The sequence below is a fragment of the Pithys albifrons genome, chromosome 7 (assembly GCF_047495875.1).
Source record: "Pithys albifrons albifrons isolate INPA30051 chromosome 7, PitAlb_v1, whole genome shotgun sequence".
NCBI lineage: Eukaryota > Metazoa > Chordata > Aves > Passeriformes > Thamnophilidae > Pithys > Pithys albifrons.
Window position 1 is genome coordinate 32,705,473 of NC_092464.1, and position 24,272 is coordinate 32,729,744.

A 24,272-nucleotide genomic window follows, 5' to 3' on the forward strand; every position below is an offset into this window, starting at 1 on the left:
TATATTCACTGCTGAGTCCATGGAAGAGGTTACTCTCTGAATTACTGCCATGAGTCAGTGAAAATACAGTGCAAAAATGCAGCATTTTGTCCACTTTTTTGATGTTAACACATTAAAAAGTATGCTAAAGTTCAGCTGCCAGCATTTTCATTTATTCTGACTCCTATTACAGGGAAGTGCTGAGGTTATTTCTTGGGCAGCTAAGGCAGTTTCACAGGACCATAAAACAACTGAGCTTCCGTGATGAACTCATAGCCCTAGCCCACAAGAAGAGAAACATACCATATGCAGGGAAATAAGGTAAAATTGAATACATTCAGTTTACCTTTTTTCTTAGGAAAGTTTTAAAGGAGCTTTGCCTGTGAGACTACTTCTCCATTGGTGTCCTCTCACCAAGGTGACTACATAGCAGAGGTTCAGATATTTCTTCTTAAGTATATTTTCTTTGATAGCTCACCTTTTTGTTTGGAGTTTGCTGGTTTGATTGTTTCTGGATTACTTTTCTGGAAGAATTTTTTTTTCCTTTTCCTAGCCAAAATATCCATTAATGTCTTTGGAGAACACAGAACTTCTCAGTGAAAATTTGACTGCTCTCTTGAGCTGAATGAGAAAAAAAATCTGTCTTTAACACCTCTCTGGGCAACGGGGAGGCCTAAATCGATTTAATTATAATATGATGTAAAATATGGGTCTCGCACCACCATAATCCAGCACTTTCACAGCAATTATCCACTGTCCTGAGTGGAAGAGGTCTGTGCCTTGGTGAATCATGCTGACTCTGCAACACATCATTAACAATTCATTAAGTCAATATGAGAAAAGTAGTACAGTAAAACCAATGGCGAATTTGTAATTTAACTGTGGCAGCTGCGAAACTGAAAGTGGGTCAGCTGAGACCCAGAGCAAGCCAGAACCTTACAGTGGCTTTGGAAGACTGTGGGCTACCACAGCAGAGCACTGGGACTCTCAGGATAGCTACACCTCCTCCTTCACTGTCATCATAGTTAAACAAACCCTAACAAACCTACCTAGAGATTTTAATAAACTTGCTTTGCTGTACACACCTTTAAAAAGAGATGTGTGGTGCAGTCTGGAGGGTCAGTATCCATACAATGGTATTGTGCTTTGTCTTCCACTGATGGTCATCTACACAAATTAGCACTTCCATAGGCAGGGAAGACAAGTCCACTTGTGGGTGATGAGTGGACTGGGACACTCTGTGGGTCTGTTTTTAAGGCTGAGCTCTTGTGAGGATTTGTTTACATCAAAGTGCTGCAGATAATTTCTTATGTTCTACCTTCCCCACAAGCTGCTTTCATGAGACATTTTGGGGCACTGTCACACACATGGCTATGACTGAGTAGGGAGTTTAGCATTTCTAGGGAGGGACCAGTGAGAGAGATCCCTAAAAGTGGAGAGAGCTAGCATGCTTATTTGAGCCTTCCCTTAGGGTAAAATCAGGCCAAAAATTACTTGCATCACTAAAAAATCTAAACCTCCTGTGGTGCATTTTTTCTTATCCAGACGGTTGTTAACTACAAGAGACCAAACCAAACTTCACTACAACCTCCTTTCAACTAGTTGTAGAGAGTGATAAGGTCGCTGCTGGGCCTCCTTTTCTGCAGGCTAAACAACCCCAGCTCCCTCTGACAGCCCTCATGCTGTCCTCATTCTGGGTTCCTATGCTGTCGTCAAATGCCAAGTTTGGAAAAGATCTTTAGATTGCAAACAATTTTAGATTGGATATTAGGAAAAATTTCTCCAAGAAAGAATTGTCAAGCATTGCAACAGGGTGCTTAGGGAAGTGGTAGAGTCACCATTCCTGGAGAAATTTAAAAGACATGTAGATGTAGCACTTGGGGACATGGTTTAGTGGTGGACTTGGCAGTGCTGGGTTAATGGTTGGACTCGATGAAGTTACAGGTTTTTTCCAACCTAAACAATTCTATGATCAATCTCAACACAGGAATTCAGACAAATAAATGTATCACCGCAAGGAAACACCTTCTCATAAAAAATAGTAAAATGCACAGCTTTAGCTACTATATAGGCACTGCAATATAAATAATATAAAGGCACTGCAATTACTAAAACCTGCAAGGTTTAATTAATTTTTCAGGGACAAACTGAGGTGGGTGACAACAGAAACTGCTCAGGAGCATTTTTTCTTCTCGGTGCAAGAAGAACTGCAGACTGCTAAGGCAGCTTTGTTTACATGTTTGGTTCAGTCAGCCAATGGTCACTGTCCCATGTGAAGTGAGACACACATGATTTTTTTCCCAGAAAGGAAATTTGTCCAGCCTTAAGCTGAGTTCCCTTGGGAGATCAGTGGTTATGGCAGATAGCATTTACCTAAATGTACCTGGTTGCCAAAACAAGATTGTCTCATTTTCCTTTGCTGTCTTGGTTAAAAGCCAAGTTCATTCTTCAAATACCTTTTTTTTTTCACTTTTCATTTTTTTTGGAAGTTCCTGTGAGCAGTGATTAACAATTCCTGTATTCATGTTGTATAGATGGTGGTGTGATAGCGGTGTGAGCATGCCAGCTCTGTCAGTCTAGACATGCATGTTGTGTTCACACCCTGTCATCTGACAGGCCTTCAGGTAGCAGAGATATGTATCTCCTCAATGAGATTTAATAACGGAGGTGATAAAGCTGTGAAGTACCAAGCACTTGCTGCCCACGCACTTCTTTGTCAGGTGAAGCTCTAAATCTCCCTGAATGTGTGTTTCTTTGCTAGGAGAATGTTTAGGGTATTTTAAACTTTTTCTCCTTTATAGCTGCACAATTCAATTCAGGTGTTTAAATTGCAGAGCTGTTACTCAGAGACCAAGAATAATAATGTAAAAGCTATAAGGTTAATTTAAGATTTGGTAATGATCCACTGGTTTCAAGCAACTCCTCAGTGTTTCATGTAGACTCATTTTCAGACACAGTCAGCTACGGCTGGAACATTTGGAGAAGTCATCTCAGTTTTCAGATGGTCTCTTCAGTCTTCACTTATCATACTTTTCCTTGGTTTTTTATTCTTCTTTTCACTTCTTTTACACCTCTGTTCCTTTTAGCTATTTTTTTCCTACTTATATGTCATTCTGCCCTTCTTTTTTCTTGTGAATGTTGCTGGCTGCAGCCACAGCTCAAGCAGACCCAAACATTTTCTATGTCAGCCTGGTGGGAATGTGTACTATAAGGCCCAAGGGCTGAGGAGGGAGACTGTGAAGGACTGGAGTGTCACAGTAAAGCCACCTTTTAGTTATTACCCCAGCCCTGGTGGTGTTGGATTCCTCTAACCATGGGCCTTGATCTTCAGTGCCTCTGAAGTCTATTTACCACATGTTTAATAATTTCCACCAGCTGGTCCTTATTGAGACTGTCACTCAAAATTTATGTAACAATTTCATGTATCAAATAACATGGCAAAAAACTCCATCCTAACCAACTTTATTGTTTTTAGGCTGATAAATTTTTGTTTTTAATTAACAGGCATTTGTTGTCAGCAGTTTTCCTCTGGAGGGTCTCAAAACTCTCTTGGGAATGAGAGTTCAAACCTCCTTTCTCCCCAGCAGGCTTTGGATCCAGGCCCCCAGCGCTCAAGCAGAGTGTTTGAAGGTCACTTTTCACTTCTAAGATCAACAACCTGGAAACAAAGGAGTGCAATTAAAGTTAATGTCCCACATGGTTTAAAAAATAATTGTGAATGGCTTCGAAACCTGACATTTCAACTGGGAATGTAGTTGATCGAAAAACAACAAAAATGCAAAATTCACATGAGGAGCTGCAGTCATATGATTTTTTTGCATAGTCAGTCACAGCTTTGACTTTGATTTAAGCTGCCTCTCCTTTCTGCCAGATAATGAAGGCTTAGTTTAAACAAGCCTGGTATCCCTAAGGCTATTGCCTTCACCCTTCTCCTTGGCTGGCAGCAGGAGGGAGGGTTAGCTCTAGCCAGGAGGGTGCTGAAGCATGGAGACTACATATGCATTATGCACTGGACTGGACATCAGAGCCTACATTACTGGTAGAAATGCTGGTTGCAGTGCCCAGGGTAGTGACAGTAATTTACACAGCTAATAGAAAACACTAGAAAAGGAAGAAACTAAGAACAAGCCAAAAAATTTAAAATAATAAGTAGTCAGAGTTCCAAAATCTCCTTCCATTGGGCAATGTTTTCATTCTGTTACAATGCCTTGGACTTATGGATTTATACCTGCCCTGCCCAAAATAAAAATGGTTTAGTGTTGCTCAACTTCCTAGTTTCTGGCTAGCCAGTGCCTCAGTCATGAGTGCCATACTTTGGGACCTCTGAAACTACTAATAAATTCTCTCTTGAGGACTGTAACTTGCTTCTATGCCATGTCCTCTCACCAGAGCTTGTTCTTTGCTGCAAACAACAGCAAAAAACTACACAAGGCTATCAGGGCTGTGGCAAAATTCATCTGCTGCACTGCCTGCAGAAGGACACCTGGTGAAGCCCATTGAACCTGAATTGGAACCATTAAGTGCAGAGTTTGCTTGTATTACACTGCTCCTCTTGACCCATTAATTATATCTCATTTCTAGTTGGGTGGCCAAGACTATTTTTCCTTTATCTCTACATTTTATGAAGTTTATACAATCAAGTACTTGTCTGTGTGTGGGTCATGGCAACTTTTGAGCCAGATATTGACTGGACATCACTATACACAGGGCTTATAATTGCATCTCTAACCATGGTTGAATGAAACATACATGTATCCACTAAATGTTTAAATAACGTTTTCTTTAACAATCAGCTCTGATCAGGAGCCAAGTCAAGGGATGTGTTTGAATTGGCAGTTCTCCACTAAGTTTACAACTGTTGCCCAGCATATGGGGAGAGCCACATGGTTAAGTAGGGATGGGTTCATCAAATGTACTGAATTGTTGCAGTAACACTTGCAAATCAGGCTGGGGCAAGAGTTAATTTGGATTTCTGGAAATAAATGTTCCTAATTTAAAAACAAATTAAGTACAAAAACTGATCTGAGTGCAAAACTAGTATAAAAATGCCTGTAAGGTAAATGGTGTGGCTCTAAACAGGTCTCTCAGAAATCCCAGGGAATGCTGAAAGCAAAGGGAGTGAGTCATAAGCACATGAGCTGAAAGAAGCTGAAGACAAAATCATGCATCTCTGCTTAATTCCATCACATGATGAGTCCCGGGGCCCTTCATTTAATCGGAGAGCTGAGCAGTGGAGAGACTTCATTCTCACTTTGCAGTGGGGACCAGAGGAGTTACTGTCGCAGGCAGCGGCCACGCTGCTCCTCTGCATGTGCTGAGCCGACCCAGGTCTGCAGCACCATGAGCAGTGTCTGCCACCACCTTGGATTTCTGCTCCTGGCCGAAGCGGTGCTGTGTGCTGCTGCCACACGTGAGTGCTTCCTTCCCCCCATCATCTCTCCTTCCCTGCCTCTGCGTGCTTGACGTCCTAGGCCAGTGCAGCCCAGCTGGCTGAGCCTTGCACACGTGGTGGTTGCTGGAGGCATGCCTGGGCACCAGTAGGTGAGAGCTAGCTCCACCTCAGGACCTAGTTCTGGCTCTGGGTAGAAAAGGTGCCTGAGCTGGAGAAATATGATGAGAACTGTTAAGTTATGTAATTCCTGTGTTCTACAGGTACACAGAGATGACTGGAGCTAAGCCTTGGCTCTTGTCAACAAATTTCTAACAATATTTTCCCAGCTCAAGCATGGCTAAAAACGCAGGTGCAGAGTGGGTTTTTCAGTTTGCTCAGATCAGCTGTGGCTGGGAGAGGCCAGCTCAGAGACAGTTCTCCCCAGTGGGACACCCAGACCTGTGGTTCCCCAACCTCAGGTAGCTCGGTCAAGGAGTTAGATCTGCAAGCCACTGTAGGCAGAGACTGGGCTGATCTTCTGCTTCTTTCCGGGCTCTCAATTTGACTCAAGTCTTAGGATGACTCTCTCAGCTCAGGGCTGGGAATGTAGAAATGGGATTTTCAACTCAAATTCCAGAATTTACCATATGGAAATTAAAGACCTTAAAAGTTGAGCATCCATCTAGCCTTGTACCTGCCTCCAATGGGAAATAGTACTGAATGGAAAACTGGGCAAGTCAGGACACTTTCCCAGTTCTGATGATTTATAGGAGCAGAACTGCCACAGTTAGATGCAGAGTAATTGTATTTAACAGTTTTTACTAGACTTTCTTCCATTCCTTCATGCACTTGCATTTTGAGTGCAACTTGTGTGTATTTTTGGGACACCATACATCCTGCCAACAAGACACTTCACACCTTAACTGTGCCTTACGTGAGGAAATATCTTTCAGGCGCTTAGAACCTGCTGGTTACATTTGATTCTCCTCAACTTTTGTACTTTCAGTCTCTTCCTCTGTGCTGTTCATGATTCTGTTTTTATATTCCCCTCTGTCACCTCTTCTCTAGGCTTCAAGACATAGTCTATTTAGCTGTTCCTTATTTGGAAACAATTCTATCCCTTTGCAGCATCCTCACCACCTTTCTCTGTAATTTTTCAGTTCTCTTATACTCTGCTTGAGCCATAGAGAACAGAGCAGCATGCAGTACTGAAGACGTGGAAGTATACAATGCTTTAATGACATTCTCATCTTTGTTCTCTATCTAACCTTTTCCTAGTTTTCCAACGACCAGTGAGCACTGCATTCAAAACTCTAAAGCTATAAGATCTCATCTCTGAGTTTAGAGCTAGTTTAGAGCCCCTTATTCTCAAAATAAAGTTACATTTAACTATGCTGAATTTCATACACTTTTATTCTTGAGACATTGAGTCTCATGCACTCCTCTCTTCTATTACTTTAATGCACTGACTTCAGAAGATTAGACTTTACTCATCTGTTTTCCAGGTTATGAACATTCTAAATTATTTTAACAATTGAGAAAACTGAGCACTTACTCATAACTTTTGTTTCATATGTCCTAACCATTTATTCATGTGAAATCCTTTATTCTTCTCCCACAGTAACTTAATTCCTTTATGTGCCTTCAGCACGGGACCTCATCAAATGCTGTCTGGAACTTAAGCAGACTATAGCAAGCAGGTCAGCCTTGTTCCCATGCCCTCTGTCTCCCTCAGCAAAATTCAGAATACATTTGTGAGCAATGCACTCCCTTTACAGCATATCATATTAATGCACTGTATCTGCTAACTCTGTTCTTCATTGCTGCTTCTACCAATTTTTCCAATTCAAGCCCCAAACTTTTTGTAATCCTCTAAATCTTCCCTGGAAGTGTTTTTAAAAACTGCCATCACATTTGCCAAATTTTTTTTCTCAGTCACGGAAGCAGTGTTAGGCAAAATGTTACATGCTATGGTTAGTAGATCATTTATTTCACTCTTGAATAATTTCCACACTTGGGCCATCCTATCTAGACAAATTTGTCATTTTGTTGATTTGTTCTGTAACTAGGTTTTTGGTGCCAACATTTCATTTTGAGGGAGATTCTCTGTCGTTGTAAAGAAAAATTCTAGCACAGAAACCTCCTATGTTCTTCTTCCATGAATGAAAATGTAAACCAATGTATAATAGATCTTTATCTTCCCTGAATGCTTCTTTTGTACCTACATAACCCTTTGGCCCTAGACTTCCCAGCAAGATTTCCCACTTCCTTTTTATTTTCGGGGTGGGGGGGTGTAGAGAAAAAGAATTTTCAGGTTTTGTGGTTTTGCAAGTTGTTCCTCAATTTCTTTTTTGTCCTCCTTGATTTTGTTTCTATACAAAACTTTAGGAAGTTTACATTAATGTCTGATGCCTTAGCATCAGCCTTTTTACTTTTCTAATACACTTTTATCCTCTTTAACTGGGTCATTTTTTTACTGCTGCCGTCCTAACACTGGTTTTCACTGTCTCTTACATGGCTAATGCTCTGTCACAGAAAATACTGAACTTCTCATCTTTGCTATATTTTTCACAAAAATGAAAGCCAGAATGACAAACAAGAAAGTCAATTGAAGTATAAGATTTTTTCTTCTATGATCACCTCACCAAAACTATTATAGTAATCAGGTTTCTTTGGAGTGTAACATTACTCTGTCTATTTCAAACTGAATTGCTCTAATTCTGATTATGATCAACATCTGTTCTTGAGCGGTTTTCATTGTTAAAGAAGAAATTACATTAAAGCTTTTTGTTCCTTTAAATTCAGCAACTGAAAATCTTCAGTTCCATGTGTCAGAGAAACCATTGCAGAAGTCTTTCCTCATCTCTAAAACCATCTTTGCCTTGTCCTGGAGCTTGTGAGATGTTTTATATTCAATTGAAATAAACAAAGCACATCAGGGAGGCAAAGAAGTGCCTAAGGAGCTTGTGATTTAGCAGCAGGGACCACAGTTATTACCAAAGCTGGCCTAGAAAATAAATTCTGAATTCAAGGATTGTTACTGAAAATTCAAAATTAAAAGCATTTATAAAATTAGAAGTCATCCAGCTCTTTTTGATGAATTGAGCATTTTGGGAAAACAAACAGTGATTAAAAAGTTTTGATCTCAAAAAATCAAAACATTTTTAGTCATTAAATATTTTTTAGATAAAATCAAAGAGAATAGAAAAAGAAATTATGAAAAAATATATGCCATTTATTTCAAATAAGGCGACACATTAATGACCAAAATGTAATTGAACTTGATAAACCTTTGTGAAGTACTTTTATAGTTGCTAATCTGTTTTTTTCCTGAGCAAAGTTTCTGAAGGACAACATTACCAAACTCTTCTTCTGACCAAGACTGAAAACAATACAGCACGTGATACAGGTTATTAAGTAAATACCAGTCATGATGTTATGCTTTGCTCACATCAAAATATATTAAATCTGCAGAAAAGACTTGATTCGAATGATTTAAGTGAGAATGCAGGGAGTTCCTGTAGAGCAAAAGACTGTGGGAGATTATGTTTCTGAGTGCAAAATCTGTTCTTTTCCTCAAACCTTTCAGTCCTCAAGACTGGGGAGAGAGCTGCCAGTATCAGTTCAGAGCCGAAATGGAACTGGCCAGGGCATGTCCAGCCTGCCCAGCAGAAATCTCACTGAACAATAAAACATCAAGAGAAGGCAGCTCTTGCCTCTTCTTCAGCACTGTTTCTCTGGCTCTCCCTTGCAGTAAAATTAGGAATCACACACCTCTAAAGACTGCGTTTAAACTGGCTACACCTGCTCTGTGCCTTTTCCAAAGCTTGGAGAAATTCTAACACAGCCAGTTAGCTTAAAGAACACATGGCCATTCTCACTGTTCTTACAGGTCTCTGCATTTTCCTTGAAGTCATCCAGAATTTTGTTGCACTTGGGTATAAATCTCAGAAGCATTCTGCATCAGCTACTTACAATAAAGCCATGGAAAGCAGAAATCCTAACTCCTTGGTGTTGTGACAGAATGGCACACTCAGCAGTTACCTTACCTGATTAACATGACAGAGTTCCTTAAAGCCTCCAGGCTTTAATGGACTCTGCCCTTGAGCCTACTTCCAAACATATTTTTGTGGCATCCTATAGTAGCTGACATGTTCCTACAGGTTACTTGAATATTTAATTTGTTTTTCACTACATGTCCTTTGTGACTTAAAGAGGGATCCTAGAAGCCTGGGAAAAGTTTGAGTAAGATGAGAAGAAAGAGGTTATTCGACTTATTTAATATCTGAGCCATTTTAAAGTAAGACACATGAAGCTAATATGTTATTGTTGTTATATTATAAACACATTGAATTTACTATTCAGCTCTAAATTTCCTTTTCTGGAAATACCAGCTTCTATTATAATTGGTTCCACTCCTCCCACCCAAGCCACCAGCCAACTCGCCAATGAAGCTTCACTGGGTCAAAATTAATTCCTGGCATAACTTCTACTAGAGCACAACTCAGACATAGAGTGAATTTATCCTGTTAGCCTTTTACTTGTAGACTTATTACCAGGCAAGCTGTCAGAAATCAAGCAACCTCCTTACAGGCAGTCTAACTGTTGCAGGGTTATGTAAATTCATATAAACAATTGCTCTGATTCGGTAAAAATGTTGCAAACCTTTTTATTCTTTCTCTGAAAAGTTTGCGATACTGCAAGTTGGAAAAAAATGTCAGTCTGACAGTGGTGTAATTGTCTTTATGTTGATTATAGTTGATGAAGGTGTTTATAGCCAAGATGATAAAATCTTTAACTTCCTACTGGTGATAAGTTTTCTACCAGTGCAGGAATATAATTGTAATCAGAAGGTCATTCAGCAAAAGAACTATGTCTTTATAGTGTGGGACGGAAAATGGCATTACATTGCATGCTTGTTTTTCTCTCTAGGGTTTCAAGATGTGCTGAGCCATGGAAGTACTTCTGCCACATCCTACAAGAAGCTACAAGGCTGGTCTAGTGATCAAAATAAATGGAATGAAAAGCTTTATCCTTTCTGGGAAGAAGGAGATCCAAGATGGAAGGACTGCTGGAAAGGTGATCACACATGTGCATTTCAAAGATTCTGAAAAAATATGGGCAGGAAATCCATCTCATTGCAGAGTGCAGGTGCTGTAGTGTGTTTGCATAGGGGAAATACCTACTGCTGCAGAGAATACCAGATTAGAGGCAATTGGCTTTGATACCATTCCCAATAGGTTGTCCGAGGAAGCCGAAGGGTAAGATATTACATAAAATGCTTTCCCATGACTACTAGTCTCAGACACTGATACTTATTGAGAAGTATTTATGGTCAGGTCTATAGGACAGTCCATTATTTGAAACATGCCCTAGAGGACAGATAGCTTCAACTGCTACCTCAGTAGAGCATGTAGGCTTGATTTTGACAGCTTTGGCAAAGACCCTGTTTGTTATCACCTGGTCTGAGCTGAGGTCCAATGACTGTACCTCTGGGGAGAAAACAAAAATGTTATCCTTTGGAATATATTGATCCCCATGTAGAAAACTATTCTTAGCTCTATGAAGGAAATTCATGGCAGACTGGTAAGTGATGGGGGGGATATGATGAGTTCCTCTGATTGTTTTAAGTTGGAGTTTTGATAAAAGCACAAGTGACTAAGGAGCATGAAACCCCTTAGAAGCCTTTCTAATGTAAATAGTGCACAGTTGATAGTAGCTTCCTCTCTGATGCATCCTTTATTTCAATGAAGGCCAATTTTCTTTTCAACAGGAGGAAGGGTGACAGCCAAATTGGACAGTGATAGCCCAGCACTGGTAGGATCCAATGTGACCTTTGTTGTAAATCTCCAGTTTCCTAAGTGCCAGAAAGAAGATAGTGATGGCAACATAATATATGAGAGAAACTGTACCTGGGGTAGGTAATGGCAATTCCCCTGCACTACACACACATCTGCCTGGTGCTGGTGTAAATGTGTCATGAAGCTTTGAAAGTATCACAGGTGTACCCTATGACCAACAGCCACGTTGCTTTTAACGTAACGATACCTGTGCCTGCCTAGTTTGTGCCACACCAGTCTCTTTCCTAAGAAGATCGTGGTATTTTTAGTGTTCTGCCCCTCTATACATAATGACCAGGTCATTTAAAATTGACCATCACTGTAACATTGCCTTCCCAAAACAGTTACATTAATTTGTCTTCCTAATAGAACTGTTACTGCTTTTCAGTTCAGGCACAACATTGCACAGACACACTGTTTTCTTCCACACTTATAAAGCTGTAAATTTATTAAATTTGGATTTTTTTTGAAAGTTAGGAATTGTAGAATTCAATAACAGTATCTGTATTTTGAAAAACCCCCAAGAAAGAGTAAATAACGTACTTCCACACTTTAGGAATTAAAAAGCAAACAAAAAAATTTAAAAATCAAATAGTATTTTTTTCAGAGGATCACCTTTTTATCTTGTTTTCTGTTACATGGAGCAAAAAACCCTCTCGTAATTCCAGTGTTTGATGCTGCTGGATCTAGAATAAAACACGCTGTTGTACCTTTCATCCTCTGAATCCATACGTGTTAAATTTTTTTACTGATCAAAGTAATTTTCATTTCAAAGCATATCAGCAATTTTTTTGTTAGCCTAAGTTCTGTTTTTTAACTGCCCACTGTTTTGTTAACAGCTGATATCCATTCTCTACTTAATATTTACTGTGCTGTTTGAGGGAGGAAACTTTCTATTTGTTATTCAGAAAAGAACTGAAATTCATGTTTAAGCTATTCAAAGGTGTGATAGAAAACTTTTCTGACCGTGCTTCCCTGGCCTCTATTTCTACTTAAAATTTTAGATTCTGTTTGCCAAATATTGAGGTAGCCACATTAAGTTCAGTGAAACAGTAGCCCACGGTGTACTCAACCGCAAGTTGTTGGACAAGAAATTTTATATTGTGTCTGGACCATGAGACAGTAAAATTTTTTTAAACTTTTAAGCAAAACAACACCCAGCCAGAACAATTTGTTTTTAATATTAAAAACTAAACAAAGCACAGAAAAAAAAATGAATGTCAGTCTGAAAATGCTCCACTTCACCTTGTTGTTTAAGTACAGTAACTCCTACAACCTGGAGTGACTGCCTCCTGTTACCTGACTTTCTGCACATTTCTCAGTTGACCAGAACACATCCTATTTCTACCCTTAGACCCTTTGGCTTCTGAGGATCAGCAAGTCTATGTCTACAACTGGACTGAATGGATAGACAGCTGTGACTGGGAAAACTGCACAAGCAACCACAGCCATAATGTATTTCCTGATGGGAGACCTTTCCCTCATCATTCTGGCTGGAGGAGAAGGAACTTTGTCTACGTGTTTCATACATTTGGTTAGTACCACAACACATATCTTGGTTTGGGTGATGCTGCAAGGCTTATATTCACTTTGTACAGAAACTCATTTGTCAAGTATGTTTCAATAAAAGGCCTTTAAAAAGGATTCCACCCTCTTGAGTGGAGATACAGAATTCATTCCCCATTTTCTAGAGAGGCCATCAGCTCTTTGGTCTGGATTACCAGATGCATTACCAGAAGATTGTATTTAAATCTACATCACAGTATTACCACTGAATGAAATTAATTTCCTTTCAGTAGTACTCAAGATTCTTTTCTAGGAAAATAGATGGTCTGAGCAGGTCAATCAGATGACTTGTTGACTGTTCACTGCCCCTTCAGATTCTTAAACTTATAAGAACATAGCGCTGTATGTTGTCAGTTTAATGGTGCAGCAGTTCTTGCCTCTGGGGAGGTGAGAAATGCTGCTAACTGTGTGATACTGGTCTGGTCACAGATGATGATTTTCAGTGTTTCCAGCTCCTGAGTATGTAAAGGTTGGGCTATTTCTGCCATTGGCTACACATTAATTCTTAGTATCCTAAGTTCGCTTGGCTAAATCAATATTATTTTCAATATTGTCAGAGCACGAGTAATAATAATAATGTTCCAAATTCTGTGTAGAGGTGATAGTATTTACTTACCTGGATCAGCTGTTAAAAAGACAAACAAATATATACAAATGGTTCTAGGATATTAAGTAAAAGGTATTGTATCTTCTGGCTACACTGAAAGCAAACACAAGATCTCTTAAAATGCCTAACACCATCCACTACATAATCCTAGTGACTTACTGTACTGTAATTGCTTTGGAAAGATGTAGATGCTTTGGCAAATTTTTCTTGGATAAGTGAATTTTGGACCTCTTTTTGACAACTTTGAAAAAACACAGAAATAATGGGAGTAAACACATTGTAAAAGTATTCAGTCCTCCAAAAACACCTGCCAGATTACTGGAAGAGAATTCTAAACTATTTGTTTTGATTTAGACAATCCAAGATTCTCAGAGATATTACCTCTCATAAAACAACTTATATCTAGCCTGAAGGGGAAAACATTAAGTTCATGCTCTGTTTCAGGTCAGTATTACCAAACAACAGGACGATCTTCAGCAAAGTTTTCAGTCAACACAGCAAATATCACTCTTGGAAAACATGCGATGGCAGTGTCCATTTATAGGAGAGGGCATGCAGAATATGTTCCAGTTGCGAGAGCAAAAGCTGTTTACTCTGTAACAGGTGAGTGTGCTGGAATAAACTGTAATAAAATAGTGGGAGTATTTGTTGCTTAGATGTTAAAAAAATTCAGCATAAGCATCATCAGGCATGAAAAGTGGACGTTGGCGTGAGAAAGATTTTTAATATGGAAGTGGAATCTCTGGTAAATTGCCTTGAGTAACATAAGTTACCTTTGTGTCTAGCTCAGTAGTGACACCTCTACTTTGCAAGGAAAAATGATTGAAGGGAGGAAATGCAATCTTCCACAGATGTCTCTGATTCCTCATTTTTTCCCATACTTTTCTGAGTAACTCCTTCCTTCTGACATTCACTTCTCAGATCAGAAATCGAATAAAAGTAGAAACCTGTGTTAAGGATACTAATGTCTCACATTCCGATTGTTGCTGTTCAGACTTTGGAGCTGTTTGTTGTTTGCAGCCAGGTATCTATGCAGTATTTATTTATTTACTTTTTTTCCCTCCCCTGCAGACAAAATTCCAACACTTGTGACTATGTTCCAAAAACATGACCGCAACATCTCAGACTCCATTTTTATCAAAGACTCACCAATTACATTTGATGTGAAGATCCATGACCCCAGCTACTATCTTAACAATTCTGCTATCTCCTACAAGTGGAACTTTGGAGATGGAAGTGGCTTATTTGTAGCCAGCAGTTCTACTACATCTCACACCTACACTCTGCAAGGAAACTTCAGTCTGAATTTGACTGTCCAAGCCATTATACCTGTACCCTGCAGGCCAATAACACCCACTGTACCACTGCCCACCTCAGCAGGTAAGCAGTGGCATTAGGAGCTATGCTAAAATTCTGTATTCTGATATTTTAAGTTCATATCTTTAGAAGGTTTACAGTCATCATGAAAGAGCTGCAAGGCTCTGCAAACCCTCCATAATTTGGTTTACAGACAGAATCAATAAGCATAAGCTCTTCTGTGATTCTATGGTAGGGATCACTTACACAATTAACACATTTTGTATCCAGTTCTACCACCACAGTGACAGCATACAGAGGTCTTCCTTCAGGTGGACATACAGTACATGTAAGTTTCTTTGTATAACCCCTACCATGCCAGGTCAGGAGATTTTAGTCTTGCCTGCTCAGGGTCATCTTCTGAGGTAAGATGTAAAACTAGATTGAGTAAAGTATTTCAGAACACTCTTGCAAGTTCCTTTCTGGATTGCATTAACCCAAAACTAAATGAGATTGGATTGAACTTGGAAAAACTTAGTAATATTGAAAAATATGGTATTTCCATGTGGTATTAACCCAGAACAGCTTTTCCACTTTAAATTTATTTGCTATCATATTTCAGAATAACTTTCATTATGTTCAGCATTGGTTTATCATCTCAGAGGGTTTTAAGGATTGCAAAAGCCCTGTAGTTTCAGCTACACTACTATTACTATAAGATTGTAAAAGTGGTTGTATTTTTCAAATTTCTTATTTTTAATATGTGCTTTTACCAAAATGTTGAGTGAGAATGAAAAATGAAAGATATAATTTTCACCACTTCCCCTCTTCATTTTCCCACTAGCTCTAATGTAGAGCAATGGGGAAATACCAGCTTTTAAAGAAAGCATTTTAAACCTTTTATTGGCTATGGATTTCCTATATAGCTGATTTGGGGATTTGAAAGAAGTGTTTAATTGTATTATAACTTGTAGTCTCCCTTTTATTTCACAGAGATGGGTGACTAGCAAGGTGGCTTTTAGAGTGAGGCTACCCAGGCCACTTCAGGTTTCTACAGCTGGGCACATGTGTTTTCTTTACAGATTGTTGCCATGATCCCATACATATACATACATGACTGTACAGCTGCAAACCAAAGTCACTAATGACCTATGAAATGAAGGCAGTTGGAACATATGGTCATGTTCAGAATACCCCTAAATAGAGCTTGTTCTATTCCTTCTCCCTCAAAACAGTAATGACTGGAGCTGCTTCTAACTCAGCCTCTACTGCCATTGGCGAGCCAGTGGAGGATAATCCTGATGGAGGTTGCCATATTTACAGAAATGGATACTACAGAAGTGGTATCTCTGTTGTAGGTAAGGATGTGGTCAACACTTGAATATAGGAATGGCGTTAACAATGTACAAAAAAGTATGGTAGACATAATATTTACTTAGACAACTTTTTATCAGATACATAAGACCCACAATAAGATCCTTCTTATGGATATAGCTGAGACTTTTAAAGATTAATGTACAGGCATCTAACTGGCAGACTTTGGTTTCTTCATGCACTCTGCCAGGACCTATTGCAGAAGTTATGGCCCCTTGGTTTCAGACACAAGGCTGGGCTTTTGTCTGGTTATCTGCTCATGGCTGACCCCATGCTACATATGGTGCTTCCAGGCACTTGGGCTGGAAAGTGGCTCATAGGGATGTGCACGATATCACTACTTTCTGTATCATTAGCTTCTGAACCTGCCACAGCAGGAGCTTATGGGCTGGGGAAGGGGTTTATGTAAGGTTGAACTGACCTTTGAATGCACAGAAGTCACATGTAGTGGGAAGTGATTTAGTAAAATAAGTCAGTAAATAATAATAACGGAGGAAAAAAAGCAGAGCAGAAAGGAGCAACCTCATAGAAAGCACTGGGAAATTTCTCAGTTTTCAAACCCTTCAAGAGGAGTGCTAAGGGAGGGAGGAGGTTATGGGAAACAAGACCTGAACTGAGCATCAGCCAAACACTTGAGGTTCAGTACACACAGACTTCAGAGCTTGTCATGGGTCCCTGCAATTGACATGTGTTTCCTCTCCCAGAGGGAATCCTTGAGGTAAATATTATTCAGATGACAAGCATCCAGATGACAGAAAGTGAAGCTGAAAACTCACTGGTTGACTTTGTTGTTACCTGCCAAGGAAGGTAAGTGTGTGAATGAGCCTCTCAGTCTTCCCTCTTTAAAAATAATTGGGTGCTGGAATGCTGCCTGCACTTAGATACAGCTGTATGAACAAAATTTGGGAACTGCAGTGTTTCCCTTTCTTGATTGGAACTAAAGATAATACAAGTCTCATTTGTAAACTGTGGCAACAGATGTTATTGCCAGGCATTTAGGATTCAGAGCAAATGTCAAGTCTCTGTAAAAAATAACAGAACTAGACTGTGAGAAGAAACAATTCTGTACTTTCCTTGCCAAGACAAGATTTCAGCACCTATTGTAAAATGGGAAGCAGTTTACTGAAATTGTAAAGAAATCTTTTCTTTTTGGACATGATTTTTTGACACTTAGAGTAAGTGGGTGTGTCCAAGCAATTTTCTTGGATAGGAAAACATTGCACAAATAGTCCTAGCTCCTATAAGATTAGAGCTAAGAGGACTAAGAAGTATAAGAATTGCTTTGGGAATACAACTGGAAAACAATTAACCTCTCTTAAGCCAGTAGGCAGGTTTGGCACATGATACTACTTGTAATAATCTGCATTCCTTTTTTAATGATGTGTATTAAAGGTAATGGATTTTATAAGTTGATTTCATACAGGTAATTCTGTGATCGCCATAAAATGTTAAATGATAAAAAGAACAAGCAGATAATTATATAGATTTTATATATGTATTCTATATAAAATCCACATGTACATATATAAATGTAGAGGTATGTGTAAATATGTGTAGTATTAATAAAACACTCTTAAATCACTATAGTGCCACTGATTTCAACAGGCACCAGCATAAAACTGGTGTACCAGCGCAATGTGTCTATGAACTGGGCTAATGGGACTCCACAGATGCAATATGTTCTCTCTTCCCATTCCAGTCTCCCCACAGATGTCTGCACAGTAGTTTCTGACCCCACATGCCAGGTGTCCAAGAGTGTGGTATGTGACCCCATCGTCATCAGTGATGAATGTTTGCTCACCATCAGGAGATCTTTTGAGGAACCTGGGACATACTGTATAAACATCACCTTGGGCGATGACACAAGTCAAGCACTCGCCAGTGCACTGATTTCTGTAAATGGAGGTGAGTTCACTAGAGCAGATGTGGGTCATCTGTGAACAGCTTCTCCCTGAGGTCATCTCCCTGCAGGGCTTTTTATTACACCTGGAGACCTCAGCTGAGACTATGCCAGCTTGTGTGAGAGTCCATGCAAAGACAAAGAGATGATTATTTCCCTACAAGAATTTGAGTTGTTAGACCTTGGTTTGATTTATGTTTATGATCCAGTGAGTACAGTAATTATACAAACTCTTCAGTATCACAGAATATGAACAATTCTTAAGCCATAATGTATTTTTACACAGAAAACTCTGTTGGACAGAAAAGCAGGTGGGGACAAGCCAGCCAGCCCACTCCACACATGGAGAAATAGCAGAAATAGAGAGGAATTCAGCTCACTTGAGATAGAATCAAAGACTGCAGCAAATTTGGCTGCCCTGGGCCCTCTATCATTAACCTTGACTAGGTTTCTATTTCTACATGAGAATAAGATGAATCAGGTTCTAAAAAGATCTGTTCAACATCCATTGACTACAAAGCCTGCTCAGGGTAACTATTTCAGAACAGGAGGTTTACCTTTGTTTGGAGGAGTATCAGTGTGTCTTGCTCATAGCTATCCAAGCAGTTTTTGACAGAACTATGTATTAAAGTCAGCCTCAGACAGAAGTCTAAATGGTCATGCTGTCTTTCTGCTCCCACTCCATTGCCCCCTGACTTCCCATTACAATATTCTGCTTGGTGACTCTTCTGAACTCTTTAATTACTATGAGCCAAGCAACTGACTCTTTGCAATAATTTTTCCACAGTATTTTGGTTGATTTTATTTAATCTATGTATAAATTTATGTGTACTCAAATCAGTTCACTGTGACTAAGGCCCAGTGCTGAACCTGGAAGAGCATTCTGGCTCCTAAAGGTGAAAATAAGGATATAGAAGGATTTTTCAAAACTGTATTCATAGAGGTCCTTAGCCCAACAAGGCTGGTCTGCATAGGTTTCCTCCAGAGGGTAAAGCTAAGTTGTATACTTTGGGGCTTCCACTATATTCAAAGCAGAATTAGGATCTAAGAAAGGTTGCTGCTTTGAGTCACCTTCTGGAGGAGCCCATCTAATGTTGGCCAGCATTTCTCTTATGCTCAGTGTAAATATTTCCCTAGCATAACAATTGGCAAGGAGCAAACTAGGTTCATATTGTGGGGTGCCAGCAAGGCCTGTCATTCCCTTCCATACTGGAAGGGCAGCCATGTGTCTGAGCAGCATGGCTCATATGAGAAAGCTGGCACTTTGCTGATACTCTGGTGGAACCAAGAATTATAAGGATTAGGTTGTGAAAGCACCACTTCCTGCCAGTAATCAACCTCCAATGCTTGGTATATTAGAGTCATTAAGTGTTCTTTAGTCTGTACTGTGACCAAGTGAAAATGGATTTTCTTTAGAAAATGTATCTCATCGTAAAGCAGAGGCTAACTTTTAATCAATCTGCTTTCTGAACTCTAGGATCATCATCCGGAACAACAGAAGGTATCTTTGTCTTCCTTGGCTTGTTGGCAGTGTTTGCCACCATTGGGGCATTTGTCCTTTACAAGTAAGTTGCTGGTTTCTATGATTAAAAACAGTTCAAGGAACTGTCAAAATATTGAGCTGAAATCAACAAATCAAACAACTTAAGTTTGCTTTAGCTACATTTTTGTTTCTTTATCATTGCAGTTCACTAATATTCTGGCAAATATTCAAGAAAATGAGATTACTGGCTTAGTCCACAAAACCATTGGAAAATAGGCAGATGTTAAGGACTTTCATAGAAAATTACATTCTGTGGCCATAAGCTCAAACAAGAATACTAGCAGAAATTGAATTGTGCTCTAAAACTCTTAAAATAAGTGTTTGCAAATGACTGACAGATTGAGAATTAATCATCAAAATTCTTCATTAAGTAATTGACAAACTCTTTGGGGAAAAGGTGCTGGGCATGCAGGACAGTAGTTAACAGAAGCATGTTACTACATTATTAGCTTGGATGTTTCTCATGAGACTTTAAGACTGTATCAGTCTCCCAAGCCAACTGTTTGCTCACTCTTCCCAGTCAGTGGTGAAAAACACACCTCCATGGAGCAACAGCTCTCCACTAAGCAAGGGAGCCTTCTCTTTAATCAGGCCCTAGTCACCACTACCACCTCTGGCTGCCAGCCATTAGATGAGATTGACCAGGGAAGGAGGAGAGAGAATGTATGACGAATACATGATTAACACTCTTATGCACTGGTCACATGCTAAATGTGGGCTTCCTTTTAAATGTCTTTCAGCAACTAACTGTGCACATTCCTTGCAGGAGATACAAGCAATACAAGCCTATTGAGAGACACACAGGACAAACAGAGAAGCAGGAGGGACTAACTGCTTACTTCAGCAGTTTCAAAGCCATTTTCTTCCCTAATAGCACTGAGAGAAATCCTCTGCTGAAGAGTAAACCAGGCATTGTTTAAACCTTCAGTCTAACACTGACTATAAAATTAAGTACAGACCTCATATTGAACTGTACTTTAATGGGGCTTTCTCGTTACTAAAAACCAAACAATCGGGGAGTAAGGTGAAAGTATATATAGATGGGATGATTATTTTGGGGGCTTGGTGCAATTAGAAACATTAAAGTAGTCCTTCGTAGAAAACAAAGAGGTAGTTTTAAGCACTTGCTTTCCTGCTTGTGATCTAGGCTAAACTCTTCTCAACAACTAACAGCCCTCCACCCCCACCCCTGTCTTACTCCTAGGTTAAGAACTTGCAAAATTAGTCATATCCATAATCTGGAAGGGGAAAAAAGTTAGTTTAAAAAAATACAAAAAACCCCAACAACCAACCAACTTGTAAACAGTTTTTATTGCTGCTTACTGCCTTAGCAGGATTCATGTCTTTGCTGGAAAGAGAGACATGGGGGGCAGGCACGTGTTACATCTGTGGAATGAAACGTGCCATGGCCTATTCCCAGGCATTGGCACTGAACTGCTGCCACTGTTACACTGTTCGGGAGGTCCTAGCACAGACTTGCCCCAGGCAGTCCAGCTCCCCAGCAAGCAAACCCCAGATTCTGGGAACCACCAGATGCACAGGTCCCCACTGGGATTTTGGCAGCAGCCACCCTGTTTTGCAGGGTTCAGTAGCATGGGTGCAGCTCATTAAAAGCCAGTTGGCCTCAGGGCCAAAATCCAGAGCTGGACACATTTAATTTCCCACTGGACATGGCTACCAGTGCATGAGTCTCACTGTAAACTAGACCACAGACACCCGAGCAACAAGATGAGGCCTATTGGATTGGCTCTGCCTGTGCAAACTTTTACTCTGAGTCTCATGTAAAATCTTAGGATGCAATTGCTGGTGCTGTCTTTGTCTCCTTTGTTTCTATTGGTCTTGAGCCACTGGACTGGTACCACCACTCCCCAGAGGGCAGATGTGTGGATACGTGCCCCACGCAAAGGAAGGGTCAGCAGAACGAGGGACCCAACAGGAAGGGGCAGCATTCAACTCCCTTTTCCCTTTCTCTTTCCATTTCTCTCTCTCCTGCTGTAAAGATACAGTATTTTCTGCTTGCTTGTCCATCCCCCTGTCTTTGACCACTTAATCAAATAAATGAAAACCCCAATATAAATAAAGCAATATGCTCCAGTTCTGCTTTTGCATGATGCAGCTTAGAAAATACAAAGTTAAGCAGAACCAATGTGCCTTCACTTGTTCACTCTAGCTGCAATTCCATGTTAAAAAACCTCAGCCTGAGGCCTTTCTCAAGTGACCTGGCGTCACCATTTGGCATTGTGGCACTTCACATGAGAGGCCAGCAGCAAACTCCTGAAGGCTGAGTCACTGGATGATGAGAAAAGGACAGTATCTTCTTTGTAGAAATCTAGAGGCTGCTAAAAAGGTTTATAGACATGAGCAAGCAGATCAGAAATGCTTTATAATTCATGTTCCATAAAAGCCCTGGTGTTAAGAGTAAAAGTTATAACCAAAATGGAGGCTAGACCTGACCTTACACAATCCATTTCTAAATGCTGAATTCTTTGAAAATCTGTATTTCAATATAATTAGCTTGTTTACTATGTTTTGAAACGTAGTAAATACATCCTGGTTTCAGTTCCCAGGTGATATATAAGCACAAACACACTTTCCTACTATTTTAGCAGATCTGTCAAATGCTCATCATTTGTAATCTGAATCTAGTCTTCACTGCCCCTTCCCATTGTCCACAGGCACCTTTAAATGGCTTAAGGATATTTTAAAAAATGCAGATTCCAACATACCTGTGACATTAGTTCTTTAATTCTAAAATTCAACAGCCTACTTTCTTCCTCTGTGTCCAGGTTCTCCCATTATTTTAATTCTTTTGTGGCCATTTCAGTTATATTATTAAAAGCAGTGTATTTGCTATTGTTCCATCTTCCTCATACTTAACATCCTATTGTCTAACTAGAACTGGGCATCTAAGACTATTTTCTGACTTAAACAGAAAACACATTTTCTGCAAAAATTACTGCCTGAATGTTATGTTCTCTGTTATCAGTCAGGCAGAACTGTAATTTGTATCTGTTGCTTTAGCTTGAGGCAGGACAGGGGTTAGTGGAAAGCTTAAGATGACCTGTAAAGAAGCATGAAAACATTAAATCTGTCACAGCTTAGGATCAGTGAAGATGCAGGCTGCCACTGACCTAGGCTATATGCAGAAAACATGTTTTTTCTGCAAAACACTGCATGTTAGGAGCTGAGACATCTTAAGCTTTTGCATAGAAAACAGCTTTCAGGCATATGTTAAGAATTTTTTATTCTTTAACCTAAGTATACAGAATATCTTGCACTATCTCCCTTTAAGTATCATGTCAGAATGTTACATTTTAATGATATGATTTTGCCTTTTCAACTGTGACTTCTACTTCATACTTCCTTACTTTTATACAATGGAATATAACTGCTGCACTGACAAATAAACCATTTAATGAATTTAAAGAGTAGATTTGCTTTTTCTCAGAAAGAAATACTGTGAGATAACCAACTTGATGAGTTGCCTAAATATTGATCAAAACAGTATCTACCTCCAGAAAACACAACTGGAATTGCTTAACCCTTAGTTCATACAAATGAACTTCATGTCCTTCAAAGGAAAGAACGGCTGACAAACAACATATTTGTGAATGTCAGCAAATGTTACAAGACAAGTTTCAGGCATCCCCTTTGGAGAAATAACATCAAGAATGACATCAAATATAAATGTATATCATCTTTATAGAAAGAATGTATTTTCAAACATGTCGTCAAGAGAAACAGAAACATCAACTGGGTAACAAGTTTGTTAAAAATTACTTTAAAAACTGAACTATTATTTCAAGCCATTTGTTTTGTTCTCCCTCCTTTCCTTCTGGAACAATTTTATAGCACACAGTTAAGACACTCATCAGATGTGCATTTTTTTCTTACCAAAAGTATTTTGAAGCTGAAACCAGGAATGAAAGACACCAGTTCCTAAAGGAATTGTAAAGAAAACAAACAAAACTGTGTAAGAGACATCTAGCCACTGTAGCTTATTAGTACAACTTATTAGTACAACACCTCCAGCTTCATACCGCATACACACATTAAAAGCTTTTATCACTACAGGTCTTTATAATTCACACAGAATCACAGATTTGTTAGGGTTGGAAGGGACCTCGGGAGGTCACCCAGTCCAACCTCCCTGCCAAGGCAGGGTCACCTATAGCAAGTTGCACAGGAACATGTCTAAGTGGGTTTTGAATGTCTCCAGAGATGGAGACATCCTGACTTCCCTGGGCAGCCTGTTCCAGTGCTCTGTCACTCTCATCATAAAGAAGTTCTTCCCAATGTTGAGGTGAAAATCTATGTGTTTTAGTTTATGGCCACTGCTCTTCATCCTGTCGCTGGGCGCCACTGAAAACAGTCAGGCACCAACCATGATCATGCCTTTTAAATCATAATACCATTGTTTTACCATTATACTCAGAGAGGGAAAAAGATTCTGAATGGTAACTCTTTCATTTTGCCATCCCTGTAAATGCCAGCATCTCTATGGGAAGGAGGAGAAGGGAAACACATTTCACTCACATAAAACACAAAAGCTCACATGTGCCTAGGTCATAGTTTGACAACATTCTCCATAGCAACCCATATATAGTGAGACTGTTACCCTGTGTCCATTAACATTATGTGGGAATCACACAAATGTAAAACAACTTTCCCAAGGAAAACCAGCTGCAGCTTTTTAGGTTAAGCCATTGACTTTAAAAGGGGGCACAAGGCCTGAGCTGGGATACATGATTTGGGTTTCTATGGCAGTATCTGCATTTTGTATCTGCTCTTTTACA

At 39.6% G+C, this 24,272-nt stretch overlaps 1 protein-coding gene across 1 annotated transcript; it reads left to right on the top strand.

Annotated features, from left to right (window-relative positions):
* Positions 1-5,109: 5,109 nt before the first annotated feature.
* GPNMB (glycoprotein nmb) lies at positions 5,110-22,902 on the top strand. Its single transcript, XM_071560922.1, has 11 exons — positions 5,110-5,389; positions 10,283-10,429; positions 11,124-11,267; positions 12,545-12,724; positions 13,808-13,966; positions 14,435-14,743; positions 15,895-16,017; positions 16,738-16,840; positions 17,733-17,938; positions 19,411-19,498; positions 20,243-22,902. Exons 1-11 carry the CDS (start codon positions 5,167-5,169, stop codon positions 20,394-20,396), a joined length of 1,836 nt encoding a protein of 611 aa, XP_071417023.1. The 5' UTR covers positions 5,110-5,166; the 3' UTR covers positions 20,397-22,902.
* The last annotated feature ends 1,370 nt before the right edge of the window (positions 22,903-24,272 follow it).